We start from the raw sequence: 19,905 nt of genomic DNA, 5'->3' as shown, positions 1-19,905 counted from the left end.
AAATTAAAACATGTTGTGTTAATTTGCAAACAGAACAGAACGAACGTTTTTTTTTTTTTTAAATATTACTATGATTTTTTAAATTAAAATTATTTATTAAATTAAATTATTTTGTATTTGCAGGATCTGTTTTTAAATGACATTATCAGTTTTATTTTTTAAAGAATAAAAGAATAAAAGCATCAGCAGTAGCAGGGCTCTCTGTGGCTTATTCTGTTGAAACTGAGACCGTGCAGGGATTCAGACCGACACAAGTTTTATTTTTATTTACTTAATTATTTATTTATTTTTATTTTTATTTTTATTTTTATTTTTATTTTATTTCTTTCCTCAACTGACAAAAGAAGAAAAAGATTTTAGGGGCAAAAATGATGGGCAGAAAGAAAGAAAGAAAGAAAGAAAGAAAGAAAGAGAAAGAAATAAAGACAGAAACAATAAGAAATGAGACAGAGAAAAAGAAAAAAATGATTAAAGAGGGAAAAAAGAGAAACATGATGAAAGAAAGAAAGATGGAAACAGACAGAAAGAGAGAGAGGATGGTGCAGAGAGGTCGGAGCATTTGCACAAAACATCGTCTGTCAGCTGCTTCAAAATAAAAGCCACATGAGCTGCACTGTGCTTTTTGTCCCTGAGCAGCTCCTGTAGCTGCTGCAGCAGGTGCTGCCTTGCTCAGTGGCAGGCTAAAAAAAAAAAAAAAAAAAAAAAAAAAACCTCAAATTTATGGGAACAAAAATCGAAAATTCTGAGATTGTAAAGTCACAAATTTACGGAGAAGAACAGGAGAAGAACAGGAGAAGAACAACTAGTTTTCACAGGTTTTTTTGTGAGTTTGTAATCTCGGAAATTTGTGTTTTTTTTTCTCATAAATTTATGCATTTTCCACCAATTTATCACTGTAATCTCAGACGATATCCAAGGTGTTTTCCTCATGAATTTACAACTTTAATCTTGAGTTTTTTTTTCTTGGAATATCCCCTCCCTTCCTTGGTTCTGTATTTTGTTTTCTCCCTTCAGTGGCCCTGATTTGCCGTCGTAGGTTTGGTTGGTTCTCCGGTAAAAGCGGAACGCTGTGACGTTTTGCTCAGGAGGAGAACACGTTCCGTTCGTCATGTAAAGAACATCCTGAACCACGGCACACGGGCAGGGATTAGGCCTGGTCATCGACTAAAACGCACCTTTAAACCGGAATAACACTAACTGACTTTGGATTGAAATAGTTCTAGATTAATCTTAATCCAGATAAAGATGATTTGCTGTCCAGGTAAAACTTCAGTGAAGGTTTAAGTTGCAGCTCCAAAGCAGCAGGTTGAAGCTCAGGTTCTTGCTGTTCATCAAAAAGTGAATGTTCTCATCATGTTGCACACGGTTCTGGGCTTTTCCAGATCCAGTCCTGGTTCTATGAGCATCTTCAGGTTTTGAAATTAAAGATCCACAACCCTCTCACCTCAGCACAGGTGAGGCCTGACAGCGCACAGCCGAGATCCCACCTGAGAGAAGGTTCACGTTGTTCCTCTAAACGCCTCTGAGCGCACGTTTTGTTTTCATGGAGTTTTCCTTTATGGTGCAGAGTTCACACCTGCACCAAGGCTGCTGCTTAAACCAAGGAAAACATCAATCTGTTGGATTATATCACTTTAAAGTTAATCCAGTGCTCCATGGCCCAGAGGTAATCTGAAGGTAAAAAGAAAAAAAGCCCTGAATCTTTTAGGTTTGGCCCAACAGAGGCCGAACTGAGAGAGACTGTACAGATCATCTGACACACACCCTGCTCAGTCCTTTGGAGTGTGTCATGGCAGGTTTTTAAACATCATTTTAAACACATGTCAGTCTTGTATAAAGTATTTAAAAGCGATACTTGAGTAAAAGTACAAGTATCTGACCAGAAAATGACTTTGGTAGAAGTTAAAGTCACCTTTTAGAATATTACTTGAGTGAAAGTCTTAAAGTACCTGACATTTACTGTACTTAAGTATCAAAAGTAATATTCTGATATTTTCTGTACTTAAGTATTACAAGTAAAAGTAAAAGTATTTAAACAAAGTGAGTGGTTAGAATTTTGATAATGAATTTATTGTGGCTTCCTTACAGTAAAGGCAACCTGGGTACAGGAGAAAAAAACTTCAACTTTTTAATGTTACCTTTAAACTAACCCTAACCCGAAAATAATTCTTGCAAATGTGGCCACGGGTGTGTAACGTTATCTTCGTCACCACCACAGACTTCATCATCTTCGTCATTTGCTACTGGAGTGGTAACGTTAGCAGCAGTCTGCTGCTGCAGGTGCTTCCATCATAGCTTGTGTTGTGTGTGTGTCTTGTGCCACATGCCCGGGCAAGCGGAGCTTCTTCTTCTTCGCACTCGACGGCCGCGGTTGAAATGATAACAAACAGGTTAAGACATGGTTAAGAGAAATATATCGGAGTAAAAGTACACATTTTGGAATTTTGGAAATGTAGTGGAGTAAAAGTAAATGTTGTCAGAAATATAAATAATGAAGTAAAGTACAGATATGTGAATATTCTACTTAAGTACAGTAACAAAGTATTTGTACTTCATTACATTACAACACTGGTTCTTGTGGCCTGTTGTAAAATGGTGTGTGTGTGCAGACTGGGGCCTAAACAGTCTTGGAGCTGCATCAGTTGGCTTTGACTGGAAAGCTGAGACTCTTGTGGATTCAATGAGCCACATTTGATTCCTGTGTGATGATGTTGGCCCCCATAGCAGCCATTTCACTGCAGGCAGAGACTTTTGTCAAACTGGACGTCGCTGGAGAAAATGACCTCTAGTGACCTCTAGGAGAATCACAGCCTCATCAAACTTTACAGACACAAACTAGAGAGCGAGGCCGTTCAGAGGAGCTCTGCTTCTCCAGCTGGACTGACAGTGAGGGCCAGTTTCTGACACGTTTACACAACACAACGCTCAACATCCAGGCACAGGAAAAATGCAGTTCTCACAGAAATCTCCAAATTTTGACACCAAATCAAAGCCTGATTTTTTCTCCTCATGGTCTTCATGCCCTCTTGGTATTTTAAAGGGATTTTTGACCATGTGTATCACTTCTTGATACTTATGATAATTATGGAATGAGATAATTTTTAGATAATAGTTAGATATTAACGGCATGGATTCAAATGCAGCAGATTTGTCAGCCTAACATTCATTCTGTGAACAACAAAAACAAGATTAGTGATGCTGTTTATGTCAAATTTGTGCCCTAGCCATTTTACGCAGCTTAAAAGTAGTAACATCAGAATAATTTTTGCCTCTTTTTAGGTTGCAGGAGCAAAAATTAGTCATCCTTAACATTTGCTGTGTTATGATTTCTGAATGAATTAGATACAAAATAGGACGTCAGCACTACAGGATGATTTTTATTCCTGGGCAACTTTCACGTTATTTTCCCAAATGGCATACAGATTTTTATGCATTCTGTTGTCTCAAAGGGTTCAAAAAATATTGCATATGGCTGCCGTAAATGGAAAAAAAAAATCCCTGTGCACCTGGATCTCCCTCGCTTCAGGTTCTGATTAAAGAGCCACAGCTTTCAGTCGGACTCGGTTTGAATATTTGGTGTGCGACTCGGATTGATTGGGACTCAAACCAACGGCACCAGGAGGGTAAACACAAATAAGCCGGGGTTTAATTCAGCCGCACTGAACACAGCAAGAATGACCTGAATTGACCTGAAAGTGACAGTCCAAACAAAACCCGTTTCAAATCACGACTTCCCATTGACCCGCTGACCCGCTTTCAACATCGTGTCTGTGCTGAGGCATATTTAAACAACTCATAAACAGCTGTAAACAATGAAAAATGCCCCAGAGAAATCCATATGTACAGGAATCTGCGGTATCTTTGTTATACAGCTCAGAGAACTGAGACAGACGTGTGAAACTTGAATTTAATGTGAATTTAATGCATTTTAAAAGTTTCATCACAGCCACCTGCTGCTCGCTGGTCTCTTCAGTCAGTCTTTTTTGATGCAATGATCTATTATCTGATCATCTCTCATGTCTTTGTCCTGTGCTGCTGCTCCTCACGTGAGTCTGTAAAACCTCATCCAGACAGGAAAACACTGACCACTGTAGGAGTGCATGTTTACAGGATTATTTAACACTGTGTTGTGGACAGTTTCGCTGTTTCGTGACCTTCGCTGCTGAGGTGAATCCTGACCAGAGCGAGTATCTTCTCCTCATCCCTCTGGTTAAACCAACACCAGTCACAAAGCACGAAAAACAGAAATTTGACTCCTAATATTTTGTGTGTTCGACACATATTTTTCAGTACAGATCTGATCAAGGAGAAGAAGGAGGAAGACCTGGGCTGAAGTCCAAAAACTGTCACTGCTTATAACTTGAAATTGTTTAAAACTTGAAATTGTTAAAAATATATTCAGCGGCCATTAGTTTAGTCTGTCAGCAGGAAGCTCATAAAAATATATTTATCTGAAATTTATCGGGCAGATTTAGCGGTGATCTAGTGTTTCCACCTGTTTCACCAGAATTTTCTTCCAAACCAAAACTCCAGAACTTAAGTACGACAGCGTATCAGGGCCACTGTAGGAAGACAGAAAATACAGAGCTGGGGGAGGGGCGTAAAACTTGCAAATTTATGAGAAAAACAGAGAAAATTCTGAGATTATAAAATCAACAAATTTGTGAGGAAAAAAAAACTTGGAAAACTAGTTTGTCCTCCTCCTGTGGGATCCAGTCTGAAGGAAATCCTGCTGGTCTGAGTCCAGAACCCCAACCTCCTCCTCAGCATCTGGACTCTGAAGAGACGTTGCTGTGACTTGGGCCGATTCAGAAGAAAACAATCTGCTGATTCTGGGCTCAGATCAGCAGGATCTCCTTGTTCCTGAATCCCATGACAGAGGAGGATCTGCTGAGGGGATCAGCTGCAGGCCTGAGACACGGCAGAAGCAGTACATGTGGACTCAATACATGTAAACTCGTAATTTTCAAGTTTCTTTCTCAGAAATTTGTGATTTTTTTCTCATATATTTACAACTTTAATCTTTAAGAGTTTTTTTCCTCTGAATATTACCCACCTGTCTCCTGGCTTGGTATTTTTTTCCCTACTGTGGCCCTAATACACCGCCATACAGACCGAATGAGACAAATAACAGTGTATAAAATGGTTTGGTCGTTGCTGAGCAAACAGCCGATCCGGTGCGAAAGCGACCTAAAACTAAAGGAGTGGCGACGCTGCAAACCGTCTTTGGCTCCAGTCGGCATCGAGAGGAAACTGATCTGGAAACTGTTTTGGAAGTCCAGCTTTCTGGAGCCGCTCTTGTGTTTCCGTGTTCGGTTTGGACCGCTCACTTCCTGCTGCAGACTCACTCGACTCGGCGGTTCAGACCGATGACTCGGCAGATCCGACCCCGTGTGCCGCGAGGAAGCCGGGGGGTTGGGCTCCGAAGTGAGACAGGATTATCTGCCGTCTCACCCCCTCGTCTTTGCCGCTGACCCCCTATGCTTGTGTCGGAGGCCCCGGCCCCCCGGCCCCCCAGCCCCCGCCCCCGGACAGGATCCCTGCTGCGTCCACAAAGGCTTTTCCTCCTCCGGTCACTGACAATCACCATCATCCACCAGCGCTTCCTCATCGGCCGGCAGCGCAGAGCTCAGACTGAAGCAACAGGCCCACTTCCTACTCTCGTTTTACCAAAACCTCTGTCTACAGGTGGATTTCCAAAAAAAAAAAAAAAAACACTAACAAGCAAAAGCTGCCCCTAATATGTTTGCAGACTGTGAACTTTCTATGTATGTCAGTACCTAATTTGAATAATCTTCATGTTCCAAAGACATTCAGTTGAATCCTCAGTGTTCCAATCTCATTTTTTTTTTCAAACAAGGTAAAATAATCCACCAGTGGGATGAGATAATCCCTTGTTTCCAGTGCAGCCACAAAGATCAAGAAAATGACTCATTGATGATTCAAGAAAATTCTGCAAACAAAGTTTGGGTTTCTGCCCGAGCCCGAGTCCATGCTGCCCCGGGACCGTCCCGCACCGTGAACAGCTCAGGAGTTTGGATGGAGAGCGACTGAAACACCACAGCAGAAGGCTGACTTCATATTTCTGACCCACTGTAAATATTTTAAATATGTTTTGTATTGTGAGACTGAATTTCAGTGTATCGCCCCGTCCAGACAGAGAGCTGGAGGCTGCAGGGTCTCCAGAGGAGAACAAGCCAACATCTTCATAACAATCAGACACAGGAACATGGTTGTAAATTATTTACAGTTTGCTGCAATTGATTTGCTAATAAGCAGTCAGCCCTGGCTGCAGTCCTCAGACTACACTCAGAAAAATAAAGGTGCCAACAAAGAACCTTTTAGCAAGACATTATTTAAAAAAACATTTTTGTAGATGGTTCTTTAAAGACCATCAGGAACATCGACATCGAGAGCCACAAGGCTGTGGTTCTGGTCCAGAGAGGGGATGCAGTTAAAGAACACAGGACGGACGAGTGTAGGAACATGGAGAACAGTTCTGCAGTAAATTGCACTGATCCCATGACAATATCTTGTTGCCAGGAAAAAGATTTTTGATCGTGAAATTGTTTGATTGACAAAAGTTCCCAGCTGCTTTTCATCAGGACAGTAAACGTCAGCGGCGCTGTGGGATGTGGAAAAGTTTATTCCATCAGAAAACACCACTCGACACATCTGAGGCTGAATTTAAAATATCTTTATTTAAACATGAGCCAGAAAAAATACATGTGTACAGATCCTGCAGACGGCAAACACTGGAGCGCTTCAGGCAGACCGTTCAGACATGCTCTCAGGAGGACCCCGAAGAACCCCGCTCACACAGAACAGAACGTCCCGACAGAACCATCGCCGCCGCCCCGTCGCTCCCATGGCGGCTGACGGCCACAGGGATCGAACCTGCGGCCTCACGGCTGCAGCACGGCCTCTGTGACTGTAAAGTCCTCAAGTCATGTGGCACAGAGATTCTGCCTCCTGGTACCACAGAGTGTTAGGGCCAAAACTCACAAATTTAACGGAAAAAAAAAACTCTCGAAATTATACATCACACATTTACCATTTTAATCTCGGAAATTCTAAGGTTGGTTTTTTTGGGTGCAATGGCATATTGGGGCCATTGTAGGTCGAATAAGAAATTTCTACCTTGAAATCCAAGAAAAAGTCAGAATTTTAAAAATTAAGATTGTACATTTATTTTTATTGATTATTTAATTAATTTAAGAGAAAACAACTTGAAAATTCTGAGATTATAAAGAGTTTTTTCTTGTAAACTTTCAATTTTTCTTCAAAGAATATTTTCCCTGCAATGGCACTAATACACTGTCATTTTTTTTTTTTTTTTACCCTGTACACAGATGGAAATTGTGCTCAAATTAAAATTTAATTGCTTTTTTACAACCCAAAGATCTTGGCTGACTGTCTTATCTTTCTAATCTTTCTTTCTTATTTATTTATTTTTTAAATGCATGTTGGCTGTTCTGTGTTTGCTTACGTTTCGCTCGACAGTTTTTCATGCACACACAGCAACGACACGGGAATTCATTCGTTCATTACTCGTTAAACATTAAACACTTTGATTTTCCCTCACCCTCACATCTTGTTTGCGGGGTCCTGGGCCCCGTTTTGGGCTCCACCTCCCACAGATTGAACCTCACACACTTTGCTAACATCAACGAGGTAATAAGAGGCTACAAAAACCAACGGCATCTGATTGTCATTTTTTATATATAAATATTTATTTTAAGAAATATATTAATACTTGGAGACACTTGAAGGCATATCTTTAAGTTATTTTAATAAATATTATTTCTTTTATTCACTACATTTCTGTATTTTATATTTCTTTTTAAATATTTTTTTAGGTTATTTTTCTTCACCAAATATTTGTCACAAGTTGAGAGAAAAACAAAAATACAGAAAATCACCGGTCTTCCCTGTTCACACAATATAGTATAAGATTTTTTTCAAAGCAGAAAAAATAACCAGCAGACAAAAGCCAAAAAAAAAAAAAAGGTCATAAATATTTTCGCATACCTTGACATTAGCTTTGGCTTTTCCACTTTGATTTTTTTTTGCCATTATTATTCATGTTTCCATCCAACTGTGAAGCAAATTAAATTTCAGCCAACATTTGAAATATCACAAAAATAAATAAATAAGCAAATAAAATATTCGATGCATTTCTTTTACCTTGGTCAAAGAAAATAAATGTTTCCTTTACAGTGAAAATAAAACATCTATTTGAAAAATGAAAAATACCCTTTAGTTGGTATTGTGTTGAACAAGTTGGTTTTGTTCTTTAGGATCACGCCGACTAAAGACAACAGCAGAGGAATCGAGAACCTAAAAACTATTTTGTCCTTCACTCATTCTGCGTTCATGCCACATAGGAGTGGAGAAACGTAAATACCATTCACGTCATCGTTGAATTCGTAAAAATTACTTGGCTTTTACTCCGATTCGTCCGCCGTGACGTTACCGTGTCAGTGTGACACTTTGTGTTGCCGAGGCGTCAAAACTGCAGGGTTTCGTGAAGCAGCAGTGACGTGACACGGCCTGCAGGGGGCGACAGAGTCCACACAGAGAGGCAGACAAACAAATTTTCCCATGAGCGACCCGAGTTCAATCTGGGAACTGATCAGCCCAGCTGGCCTCCAGGGATCAGAGCATCTGGTGTGTAAACGTCAAAAACACTGTGATTTGGAACAGGAACAACCCAAAACCACAGACACAAGAAACAAGTCAGAAACCCCTAAAACTAGCTTGCTATATAAAAATATTCCTGCAAAAATTATTAAAAAAAAAAAAAAACACAGTTTGATTTTCCCTGTTAAGTCTGTTAATTTATGTTTTGCACAAGCTGCCATTTTATTCAGAACTAGACCTAAACCAATCCAAACCCTAATCTTAATCATTTCAAAATAGCATCACAATAATATATTAGATCCTAACCTTCATCAAATTTAGACCCTGAATTATTGTCAAACTAAACCCAAACCAGCCCTAAGCCTAACCATAACCTGGTCCTAACACTAACCAACTCAGACCTTTAATAATTCTTAAACTGGACCAAGACCAGTATAAACCTTTAACCATTTCACAGTAAGATTAAAATCACACAAAAATGGCCTTGGCGACACAAAGCATGAGACTGACACGTTTTCCTCTGGCGGACCGGCGGGTCTGTTACACACGGCAACAAACAGCCGTCAGTCATGGCAGCAAATTCCACCTTGTTTTTTTTTTTTTGTTTTTTTTTAAAGAAAGTAAACATACACTCATAATAACTTTTTTATGAGTAAATCATATTTCTTATAGAGTAAAGTATACTACTTTTTGACCTGGGAAAGCAGCGAGGAAAACAAACCAACTCCAAGTATTCCTTCACACCCCGAGGAGTGAAAACACTCCCTCAGGTCGCATGAACCTCGTGTCTGACGTACAACGAACGCCAACTGGGACAAAGTGTTCGCAGGAGCCCCCTAGTGGCCATGACAAGGTTTCTTTAGCAGTCAGTGTTATTTACCTTGGATATAAACGAGGTACTATCTCATACGTACAAAATATTAACTTGTACAAATGAGGTAAACTTAGAAAAGTATAACAGTGACAGCTGTTAACCTCATAATAATCAGCTTCAGTCTCAGGAAAGGAAAAGCATTCCTATGTGGATCACAGAAAAACTTTAATTAACTTGGTTTAGGCTCGGAAAAAAAAAAAGCTGTGAGTCATCAGTGAGCAAAATCTACACGGCCGGTATTAATTAATATCTTTTATGTATGAGTTACTATTTTGTTGTTAATATCTTATACAGAGGAGATTTGAATTCCTCCTTCATGTCATGGCTCAGGATGGCAGCGAAGGAACCGATGTTGGCAATCCACAATACAATTCAAATGTTAAAATTAGGCACTGGAGCTGAACCAATCCTGCTTATGAAAAGTGAGAAATTCCTGCTGTAAGAGGTTGATGGCTGATTTTAAATTTATTTAAAAAAAAAAAAATCTTTAGTTTTAGCTTTAGCATTAGCTTTAGAAAAATTCAACACCAAATTTGAAGCAATGTACAGCAGCATGTTAGGGCCACTGTAGGGAGGGAGAAAATGACAGAGCTGGGAGCTGAGAAAAACTCAGAATTTCTGAGATTAAAGTCATAAATTTACAACAAAAAACTGTTTTCTATTCTGTTCAAATTTGCGAGGAAAAACTCTGAGTTCTGAGATTAGTCATACATTTTTTTAAAAAATTGTGACTTTATAATTGCAGAATTAGAAATTTGAGTTTTTTTTTGTTTTTTTTTTAATTTACCACTTTAATCTCAGAAATTCTTTTTTTCCCTCAGAATATTATCCCCCCCCCTCCTCTCCTTCCATTTATTTATTTATTTATTTATGTATTTTGCCTATTAATGGCCCTAATACGCCATCGTACCAATGCCACGTCATTTGGTTGTTTCGGTTTTTCAACGTCTTCCGGTTTTAACATGAATGCAGCATCGCCCTCTCAGAAGCGAGAACTTCCTGCTTTGAGCCCATTGGTCGAGAGGAGTCACCGCGTTCCTTCATATAAAAAGCCTTGGACTTGACCTGAGGTCGGCTGCTCAGAGCGATCGCAACCCCAGTAAACTAACTTTTTTTTAAAAAAAACAATAAATAACATGCACCACTGTTACACCATCTGTGCACACAAATAAACAATTATTTCAGCAGAAGCTCGATAAGTCGCCTCTTTACACAGAGAAACAAATAAGACAGTTCAGATTTCTGTTCCAGTTAAAATCAAAACGTCGGTTTCAGACAAGAAGAAACAAGCATCGATCAGCAAGAGGCACGGAGAAATGACTCCCAGGAAACAAGGCCATGAAGGCTTTTCAGTAACAGCCCTTATTTTCAGATCTGTGGCAGTGTAACAGTACAGGAGCCCTGATACAAACTGCTGCATCTTTCTCTCAGCAACGGATTATTCCAACATGTGGCACTTTGCTTTGTGTAGAGCGGTGCTTCTCAAATGACGGTATGTTGGACTACTGCAGGGGGTATGTGCGATTTTTAAAAAATAATGTTAATTTAAAAAATAGCAGTCAGGCATATGTTTGATGAAGCTGAACATGTTCTCTTCAGTTCTCCCTCTGGGTTCCCTGAAGGTGTCAGATGTGTGTGTTTGTGGTTTCAATCTGCTGCCGTGGTCGTGGAGCGAGGACATTTGTTCGCTCTGAGCGGGAAGACGAGACCAAACAAATCCAGAAAGTGGATCAGTGGTTGAAGCGTAGCAGCGATACAGCTGGAAACAAGGAGGAAGAAGAGAAGAAGAAGCAGAAACACAAACAAGAGAATCTGCTCAGTGTCAGGTTGTTGGTTCACACTGATGGAGCGGTGTCGTCTGCATATAGGATTTGTTTCATATTTCTGCACATTTTTAATAGTAACAAGATACAGAGTTAAAGTCCCTGTAAGGTAGTAAGGGGTGATTTTCATGTAAAAAAGTATAAATATATAATATTGATGACCAGAGATTATTTTTAGGCTGGAAGGGGGCTTTAATGGATTCCAGCAGCCAATGAAAACAGAGTGGACTGATCATCAGCCAGTAAACGTCTATATTAATCTAGATTATTTATATCAGTGTCACGGTAGCGTTCAGCTCTTCCTCCGAGCCCTTGTTGCTCACGTCTGTGCCTCTGCCATTAATCCAGATTTTTTGCCCGCTGCTAATCTAAGATATGGTTTTAGCAGGAAACACGGTTCAAAGTCAAAGAGTGTGATTTTATTTCACACTTTTCTTTCACAACCTTTCAATCAACAATAAAATCAGCAAACTTCACGTGATTAATGGTTTGTTAAACTTTTTAAAGTGTTTCAAACTGCCAATCCGAAAACTTTGTGTGTGTGTGTGTGAGAGAGAGAGAGAGAAATCTGATCTAATCCCACAGCAGTGTGTATCAGGGCGACACATACATGAGCAGACAGGATAAAACATTTACACCATCAGTTTACAAAAGACACTTTAGCTTTCAAATGCAGCTGAACTCCAACAACAACAACAACAAAAAACCCAACAAACAAAACAAAAAACACGTGCCATGCTGAGTCATCGTTGAAAATTACATACAGCATGACAAAATTACCTTTTTTTCTCCCTCCAGAAAAAGTGAATTCAGTGGCCCGAGCGACGCGTAAACCAGTGACAGCCACAACCTCTTAAAGGGGATTTGTGCTCCTGAGGCGTCGTTGCCGTCCAGCGTTTCACACCAGAAAAAACGTCAGATTAAAATCTGATAAAGGCCAAAACAAGATTTAATCTCAGATCGACTGAAAACCTAGGCGATGGGAAACATGCGAATGTCTCTGCCAGAGTTCAGTTCTGCAGGGACAACGTTTAGAAAATGAGAACTAGAAAAATACCGAAAAAAGACGCACTTAATAACTCTCTAAAACAACACTGCTTCCTGTTTATCTGGAATAAACAGGAAGCAGCATTTAAACGTGTTATTGACTCAAAGTGTGTTTTCTTTTCCATCCTGCTGCCTGTCTCCGTTTGTTTCCATCAAACTGATCAATTCACATCCAGACTCTGTCAGCTCCTGCTAAGCGCTGGATGTCTCTAATATGCACCAGGATTTTTTTTTTTTTTAAGTAAACATCATTACATGTTTTAAAAATGCATAAAAAGCTTCTTCTAAGAACGTCGGTCATATATCTACAACATGGACATGATCTGAAGTTTTATCTCTTTATATCTAAGGTTTATTTTCTTGTTATCCTGTTTCTTGTGTATTTTCATTTTTTAAATGTATATTATTTGTTATTTAAGTTGTATATTTTTTATAAAATTGTATTGTTTGTATAGGTGGATTCATATCATTTACATGTGTTTACATGTGGATCGACATGAAAAATCTGATTAACACGCAGAGAGAAAGACGTACTTCGGCTGCTGTGTTGCCCTCTGGCTCATCAACATTTTATATTTAAAGAGGAACTAAATCCCAAACCCAAATCTGTGTGAAGCCTGACCTCTAGTGGTGGAAAGCGGCGGTGCCTGGTTTTGGTGGTTTGTGGGTGTGGCCGCGTGGGAACCAGGGTTATTACAGTTAACTAAAACTACAGCTAGCTGTCAAAAACCATTTTAGTTAACTGAAATATAAAACAGACCTTAGGAAAAAAGAAAACTAACTGAAACAATACTGTGTGCTTATAAAATGAACTACAATAAAATAAAAAGCTACAGAAAGTAGCACCAATTTTGACAAACACCGACCAGATTAGAATAAAAAAAAAAAAACTCACACTCACACTGACTAAACTGAAACTGAAAACAAAAATAATTAAAAACAAAATAAAAATAACAACCACTGAAAAATCCAAAGCTGCAATAACTCTGGTCCCGACTCAAGCAAGAACCATGTTTACGTTAGCTAACCTGCCTTACATAACTCATGTTTTTAAATACTGTGTTGTTTCCTAACCTCAGCCAACACGACAAACCCCTTCCCAGCATTAACTAAGTAGCTAACGAAAGCTAACTTTAGTGGCTAAAGCTAACGTTTGAGTGGTCATGTCAGATTGACGATAGCGATAGATGCTAACAGCTTCTAGAAGGTGCAGGAGGGACACGCTAACCCAAAGCTTTAGAGGTCATTATGACTGATAACTACCTGAAACAAAAACTGAGGTGAAAACAAAAACAATTCAAAATGAAATAAAATAAAAACGAATGAAAAAACAAAACTGTAATAACTGACTATAATTTTTCAATGCAGAAAAAAATGTCCCGTTCACGAGAAACTGACAACAATCACCGCCATGAACGACGAAATAACCTAATAGAGTTTGAAATTCAGTTATTTATGTCTGTGACACATGCACCGCCATCTAGTGGTCAAACATCTCAACTGCACTCACCTGGCATTTTATTTTTCTTTCCTGTCCATGTGTGCGCGCTCTTATTTTGGAGATTTTCCTATAGGTTCATATCCCGCCTGCGACCACAGGGCAGTCGCCGCTGCTTTCCACCACTAGAGGTCAGGCTTCTCACAGATTCAGTGTCGCTTTAAGATGAAAGCAGCTCTGTTGCATGTGGTGCCGAATCGACAGGATATTAATTATTGATTATAGATGAATGGTTTTAATTAAATATCAAGTAAAAACACCGTCTGATTCCAGCTTCACGAAGACGCTAAGATTGCCTTTCTTTTCTCTGTTCATATCTTTATAAAATTATATATGAATATACTAATATACAATATCACTTTGGGCTCTAATCATTGACTTTCACACTTTATGCACCTAATGAAAAATTGGTTAATAAAAAAATTAATCCACAGATTAATCGACAATTAAAATAATCACTGGCTGCAGGAAATGACTAGATTTAGGTGAGAATCGATCACATTGATGGCGGCGGGCGGTGAAATAAGGTTGAACATGGTTGTGCTTCTGTTTATTAAACCGTGGATTTAAGTTTCCTTCTGCTTTTTGAAAACTAACCATCATTCCTTTTTATTCGTTTTGTGCTGTTAGTTATTTGTAAAAGTGGCTTTGTAGTTGCTTTTTTTTTTTTTTTATCTGATGGCGGCGATCGCAGTAACTCCGCCCTCACAGTTCACTGACCCTCTCGCTCAGGGTCTCAAGCTCCTCCTCCTCTTCGTGGTAATGCTCCGCCCCTTGGCCCACGTCGCCGTGGGGACCGTTGCCGAGGTGCGCCGGGTAGTCGAGGCCGCTCATCTGGGCGTGGTGGTGCCAGCGCAGGTCGTCGCTCTCGTGGGTGATGTAGCGCTCGTTCATCCGGCTCTCCAGACTCCGCAGGTCCAGCCACATCTGGTAGTCCTGGAGCGGAAAACAAACACACCCTCAGGCACACACACACACACACTAACAGTGATGTGTGTGTGCGCACAATAACACAAGAACAGCTGCAACTGGCTCTCAAACTTACTACAGGTGTGTTAGGTTATCTCCTCAGTGTTCAAAAGAACAGAAACAAATGTGTGTAAAATGCTCATGTTTCTTGTCTGTCTCTGTCCACTTTGAAATATCTGATGAAGGTGAAAAATATCACAAAACAAAACAAAACAAAACCATTCATACCTTGGTTCATGTCTTACCTGTAACCAGGGGTGGCTGAGAGTTTTGTCAACGCTGTATCTCTTCCTCATCTTGACTTGCAGCAGGTTGTTAATCAGGTCGATGGCTGTGACAGAGAAAGACAGAAAGAAAGAAAGAAAGACAGAAAGAAAGAAAGAAAGAATAAGAAATGTGAGGAAGACTGGAGGTAAAACGGGTGGATTGAGCAACGGTAAAGAGAGAGAAAGTGAGACGGACAGACCTACTGAGAGAAGGTGACTTGAATCAGAGAGGAAGAGGGAAGGAGGAGGAAGGGAGGAGGGAAGGAGGGAGGGAGAGAGAGAGAGAGCGAGGGAGGGAGGATTTCGGGGTGCGAGGCCCCATGCGGTGCGGGGCCAGCTGGGGCTAATGAGCAAAGCTAACATGATGTTAACATTTCTTCAGGGGTCAGCGGTCTGAACGGCTCTAGCAGGGTTAGTGACCTCGGGGCCCCACGGGGTCCGCAGGGGCCTCCATCGCTTGGCATTACGCACATGAATGGACCCCCACATGAATATACAGCCACCCCCCCCCCACATGGGTTTTTTCCAAGAAACGTTTGGTCTCCACTTCTCCTTTTTTCTTTTTTTTTTTCTCAAGTTGTTCTCCTAAACTCAAAGTCCCACAGCCACAGCCCCTCCTCACGCTCCTCGTTTCCCTCAAACCTTAAAGCTGCAAGAACAACTTTTCTCACATTAACAGTGAAGCAATAAATAAATCAGGAAGTATAGCACTATATTTTTATATTTCTGTGTCTGTGTGCTCAGGCCTACACTGTCTGGACAGAAGTCCTGGTCCACCTCCACCTGCAGGAGCTTCTCTGAGCTCCATCCTGAACCCAGAGGCATCAATATGGAGTTGGTCCTTTGCAGCAGAACAGCTTCCACTCTTCTGGGAGGCTTTCTGCCAGATGTTGGAGTGTCTGTGGGAGTTTGTGCCAGATGTTGGAGTGTCTGTGGGAGTTTGTGCCAGATGTTGGAGTGTCTGTGGGAGTTTGTGCCAGATGTTGGAGTGTGTCTGTGGGAGTTTGTGCCAGATGTTGGAGTGTCTGTGGGAGTTTGTGCCAGATGTTGGAGTGTCTGTGGGAGTTTGTGCCAGATGTTGGAGTGTCTGTGGGAGTTTGTGCCAGATGTTGGAGTGTCTGTGGGAGTTTGTGCCAGATGTTGGAGTGTCTGTGGGAGTTTGTGCCAGATGTTGGAGTGTCTGTGGGAGTTTTGAGCCTTTGTGAGCTCAGACTCTGATGTTGGACCAGAGGGCCCGGCTCCCAGTCTGCGTTCTAGTTGATCCCAAAGGTGTTGGATGGGGTTGAGGTCGGGGCTCTGTGCGGGCCGCTCAAGTTCTTCCACCCCAAACTCAGCCGGCCACGCCTTTATGGAGCTGCTCTGTGCACTGGGGCTCAGTCATGCTGGGACAGGAAAGGGCCTTCCTTCCCCAAACTGGTCCCACAGAGCTGGAAGCAGAGAATTGTCCAAAATGTGTCGGTGAGCTGAAGCGTTCAGATTTCCCTTCAGTGGAGCTGAGGGGCCAAGGCCGAGCCCAGAAACACCAGCCCACAGCGTGACCCCTCCTCCAGCAAACTGCACAGTCGGCACAATGCGCTCAGGCAGGGAACGTTCTCCTGGAAGCGGGGAACGTTCTCCTGGAGGCGGGGAACGTTCTCCTGGAGGCGGGGAACGTTCTCATACAGCACATTTTGCAGTGCAGTGTCCTTCACAGGTAAACAGAGGACACTAAAGGTAACAGGTGTAATTTGTGACCACTGGTGGAGCTGCAGTGCACGCTGGGAAAACTAGAGCTGCATTTCTTTAGTTGTCTCAATCGCCCTAGGTGACCTGGAAGTGAACATTTACCCAAAGAGAGAGGGGCGACAAAAATACTGCAAAAATACAACTAAACTAAAAAAAAAAAAAAAAAAAATACAACTAAAATGGATTAAATTCCTGAAATCATTTTGAACACAGTGATGACAGCTCTGTGCTGCTCAGGTACCCACAAACAGGTTGTGTAACGGGTAAAAATATATATTTATATAAATTCAGCGGAATGGGAACGGGTGAGAAATAACTAAATGTGGGCGGGTAGCAGGTGAGAGCAAAAAAATATAGAATCATAATAACATTAGCATGCATTGTTTAGTGTGTATGTGACAGAGAGAGAGAGAGACAGGTACCTGTGTGTGTGTCACTGAATGTGCTGCCCTACTTGCAGAGACATAGTTGTGCGTTTGTGTGTGTGTGTGTGTGTGTGTGTGTGTGTGTGTGTGTGTGTGTGTGTGAACACTGCAAAAACGCAAAATCTTACCAAGATTATTTGTCTTATTTCAAGTCAAAAATGTCTTATTACTAGTCAAAATATCTCATTACACTTAAAATAAGACATGATCACCTCAGAAGGAACTTGTTTTTAGACAATTTGCTTGTTTCATTGGCAAAATTTGCCAGTGGAAAAAGTGAAAATTCACTTGAAACAAGTGAAAATTAGCTAGAAACAAGAAACAAATTTTGCCAATGAAACAAGCAAATTTTCACTTGAAACAAGTGAAAATTGTCTAAAAACAAGTGACTTCTGAGGTGATCATGTCTTATTTTAAGTGTAATGAGATATTTTGACTAGTAATAAGACATTTTTGACTTGAAATAAGACAAATAATCTTGGTAAGATTTTGAGTTTTTGCAGTGAACCAACCGAGCGTATTTTAATTCTCATTTTAATTTTAATCTGTGTGGATTGATTCTGCCAAATAGGGTCATATATGATTTATGGTCATGACTGCACATGAAAATGTAAAGCACTTTAAACCGATGTGTTGGGTCATGGGTTGGGTTGCGGGTCAGGTTCTCAGGTTTGCGGGTTGCGGGCCGGAGCTGGTTCACAAAGTTGGACCCGTGCGGCGGATCCCTCAGAAACCAGCTCTCCATCACAGACACACCCGGCGCTGTGAGTCATTATGAGAAATATATTTTATCTCGAGGTTGTGAGACGGTAACCTCGGCTGGAGCGGTGCCGCAGACGCACTGAGGATCACAGCGGGACGACAGACGCTCACGTATCCTGATGACACACTGAGGAACGAGCCCAGTCCAAGCCGACCGGAACAGCAGGTACGTTTTTTTCAACCCCAGCCACTGCAGCTATACCACCAACACCACTGTTAACAACATACTGCTAATACCTCATATCAATAATCAGCTGGGATACAGGGAGAGCGCAGGAACACCAGGAAGGTCAGGGGTGGAGAAACTGAAATATCCAGTCAGGACTTTTCCAAGGTCCACTATCCACTATTTTTTTTTTTTAATGTTATTTTTGGTTTTTGTAGCACTTTGAGATTCTTTTATGAAAAGCACTTTACAAATAAAATTTATTATTATTATTATTATTATTATTATTATTATTATTATTATCCGCTGTGGTGAGCTCTACAGTGAGAGTCATGATAGGAGATTTTTTTCGGTGTTCCTGACAGATAAATAGATAAATAAATCAGTTAACTGCATTAGAGTCACGTGTTACCTCACCTGCTGGGAAAACTCTGTCTGTATTTATGGGAATATTCTGAATAAAAGATTTCAACTCAAGAACTTACGTTGTGATCGTATTTTCATTTCGTTTCTGATTGGCTCTCTCGTTTGAATTTTGCCCCGCCTCTCTCTCGTCTGCCAATCGAATCTAAGCGTCCGGTCTGGCAGGCCTGAGAGCAGCTGAGCACGCGGAGGCCGCTCGTCGTCTGGGATCTACGGACGTGGGATTAGTTTAAAAATCCTAATCCAAGTTCTGATGAAGAACTTTGAGTGCTGTGCCCTGATTGGCTGACAGCGGCTCTGACACTCAGGTGATCGAGGTGAACCTGCCGACTGCAAACGCTGCCATCTGGCCTGACTGGAAGGTTTTCATTCATTTTTAAGTCTGTCATTAAAACAGACGTTTACCAGAGAGACGTTCCTGATTTTACCTGAGTTTTAATTTTCTTTGAACTGTCTTTTATTTTATTTTGTTTATTGGTTTTTATACTCCAAATTGTTTGTTTTTAAAAAAAAAAAAAAAAAAAAAAACCTGATGAGTTTTGACTATTTTATTTATGACTTGTTCAGTGACTTGTTTAATTTATGACTTGTTTTATTTTATTTTATTCTATGCGTCTGTGAAACACTTGCTCTCTAAATTATTATTATTATTATTATTATTATTATTATTAATTAATTAATTAATTTATTAATAAATGTATTTATTTATTTATCTGTTTTTATTTATTTTTTCAGTGGCAGAGCTAATCAGAATCAGAATCAGACAGATCCAAGTAAGTTTGCACAAACAAGTAAGTTTGCACATGGTGTTAAGGTGCTTTCATAAATAAATAACAAGACACAATAAAAAGGACCTGGAAAGATAAAATAAAATTTACAAAATTTACAATTCAATATTGCATCAGGAATTATTAAGTAGTATTAAGTATTATTAATCAGGAAGTATCTGTGATATGTTTCCTGGAGTTCATCTGAAACAGTCTGTAAAAAGGGGTGGTTTAAAGATTTTTAAAAATGTAATCACTTCAGATTTAAGATTAAGCTTCAGATTAAATGTCTTTGATCACACTCATGTGTGTATTAATAGAGGAAAACCTGAATTCCTGTGGCGGCTCTGTGGTGTTTCGTGGACTCCGTACGAGGTCACGCGTTGATCTTTTCTGACGAACAGAAACGAGTCGAATTCATTTCCAGGCGAGGCTGCGGGGGGGGGCGGGGGGGCCGGGGGGGCGCCGAGCGCGTCGGGAAGCAGCCGAGAGCCGTGAGTCAGTCCCATTTAAATCT

At 40.6% G+C, this 19,905-nt stretch overlaps 1 protein-coding gene across 1 annotated transcript in view; it reads right to left on the bottom strand.

Annotated features, from left to right (window-relative positions):
* Window positions 1-14,590: 14,590 nt before the first annotated feature.
* prkd1 (protein kinase D1) overlaps window positions 14,591-19,905 on the bottom strand; it is a 45,622-nt gene continuing 40,307 nt past the window's right edge. Inside the window, exons 19-20 of the mRNA XM_030044092.1 lie at window positions 15,100-15,185; window positions 14,591-14,821 (exon numbers count right to left, since the gene is read on the bottom strand). Of these exons, the coding sequence (XP_029899952.1) occupies window positions 14,591-14,821; window positions 15,100-15,185 (317 nt within the window). The remainder of the gene's footprint in view (window positions 14,822-15,099; window positions 15,186-19,905) is intronic.

Source organism: Myripristis murdjan, chromosome 22, assembly GCF_902150065.1.
Source record: "Myripristis murdjan chromosome 22, fMyrMur1.1, whole genome shotgun sequence".
NCBI classification, from domain to species: Eukaryota; Metazoa; Chordata; class Actinopteri; order Holocentriformes; family Holocentridae; genus Myripristis; species Myripristis murdjan.
Note: the sequence above shows the minus strand (reverse complement) of the source record. Positions and strands in the feature narration are given on the sequence as shown.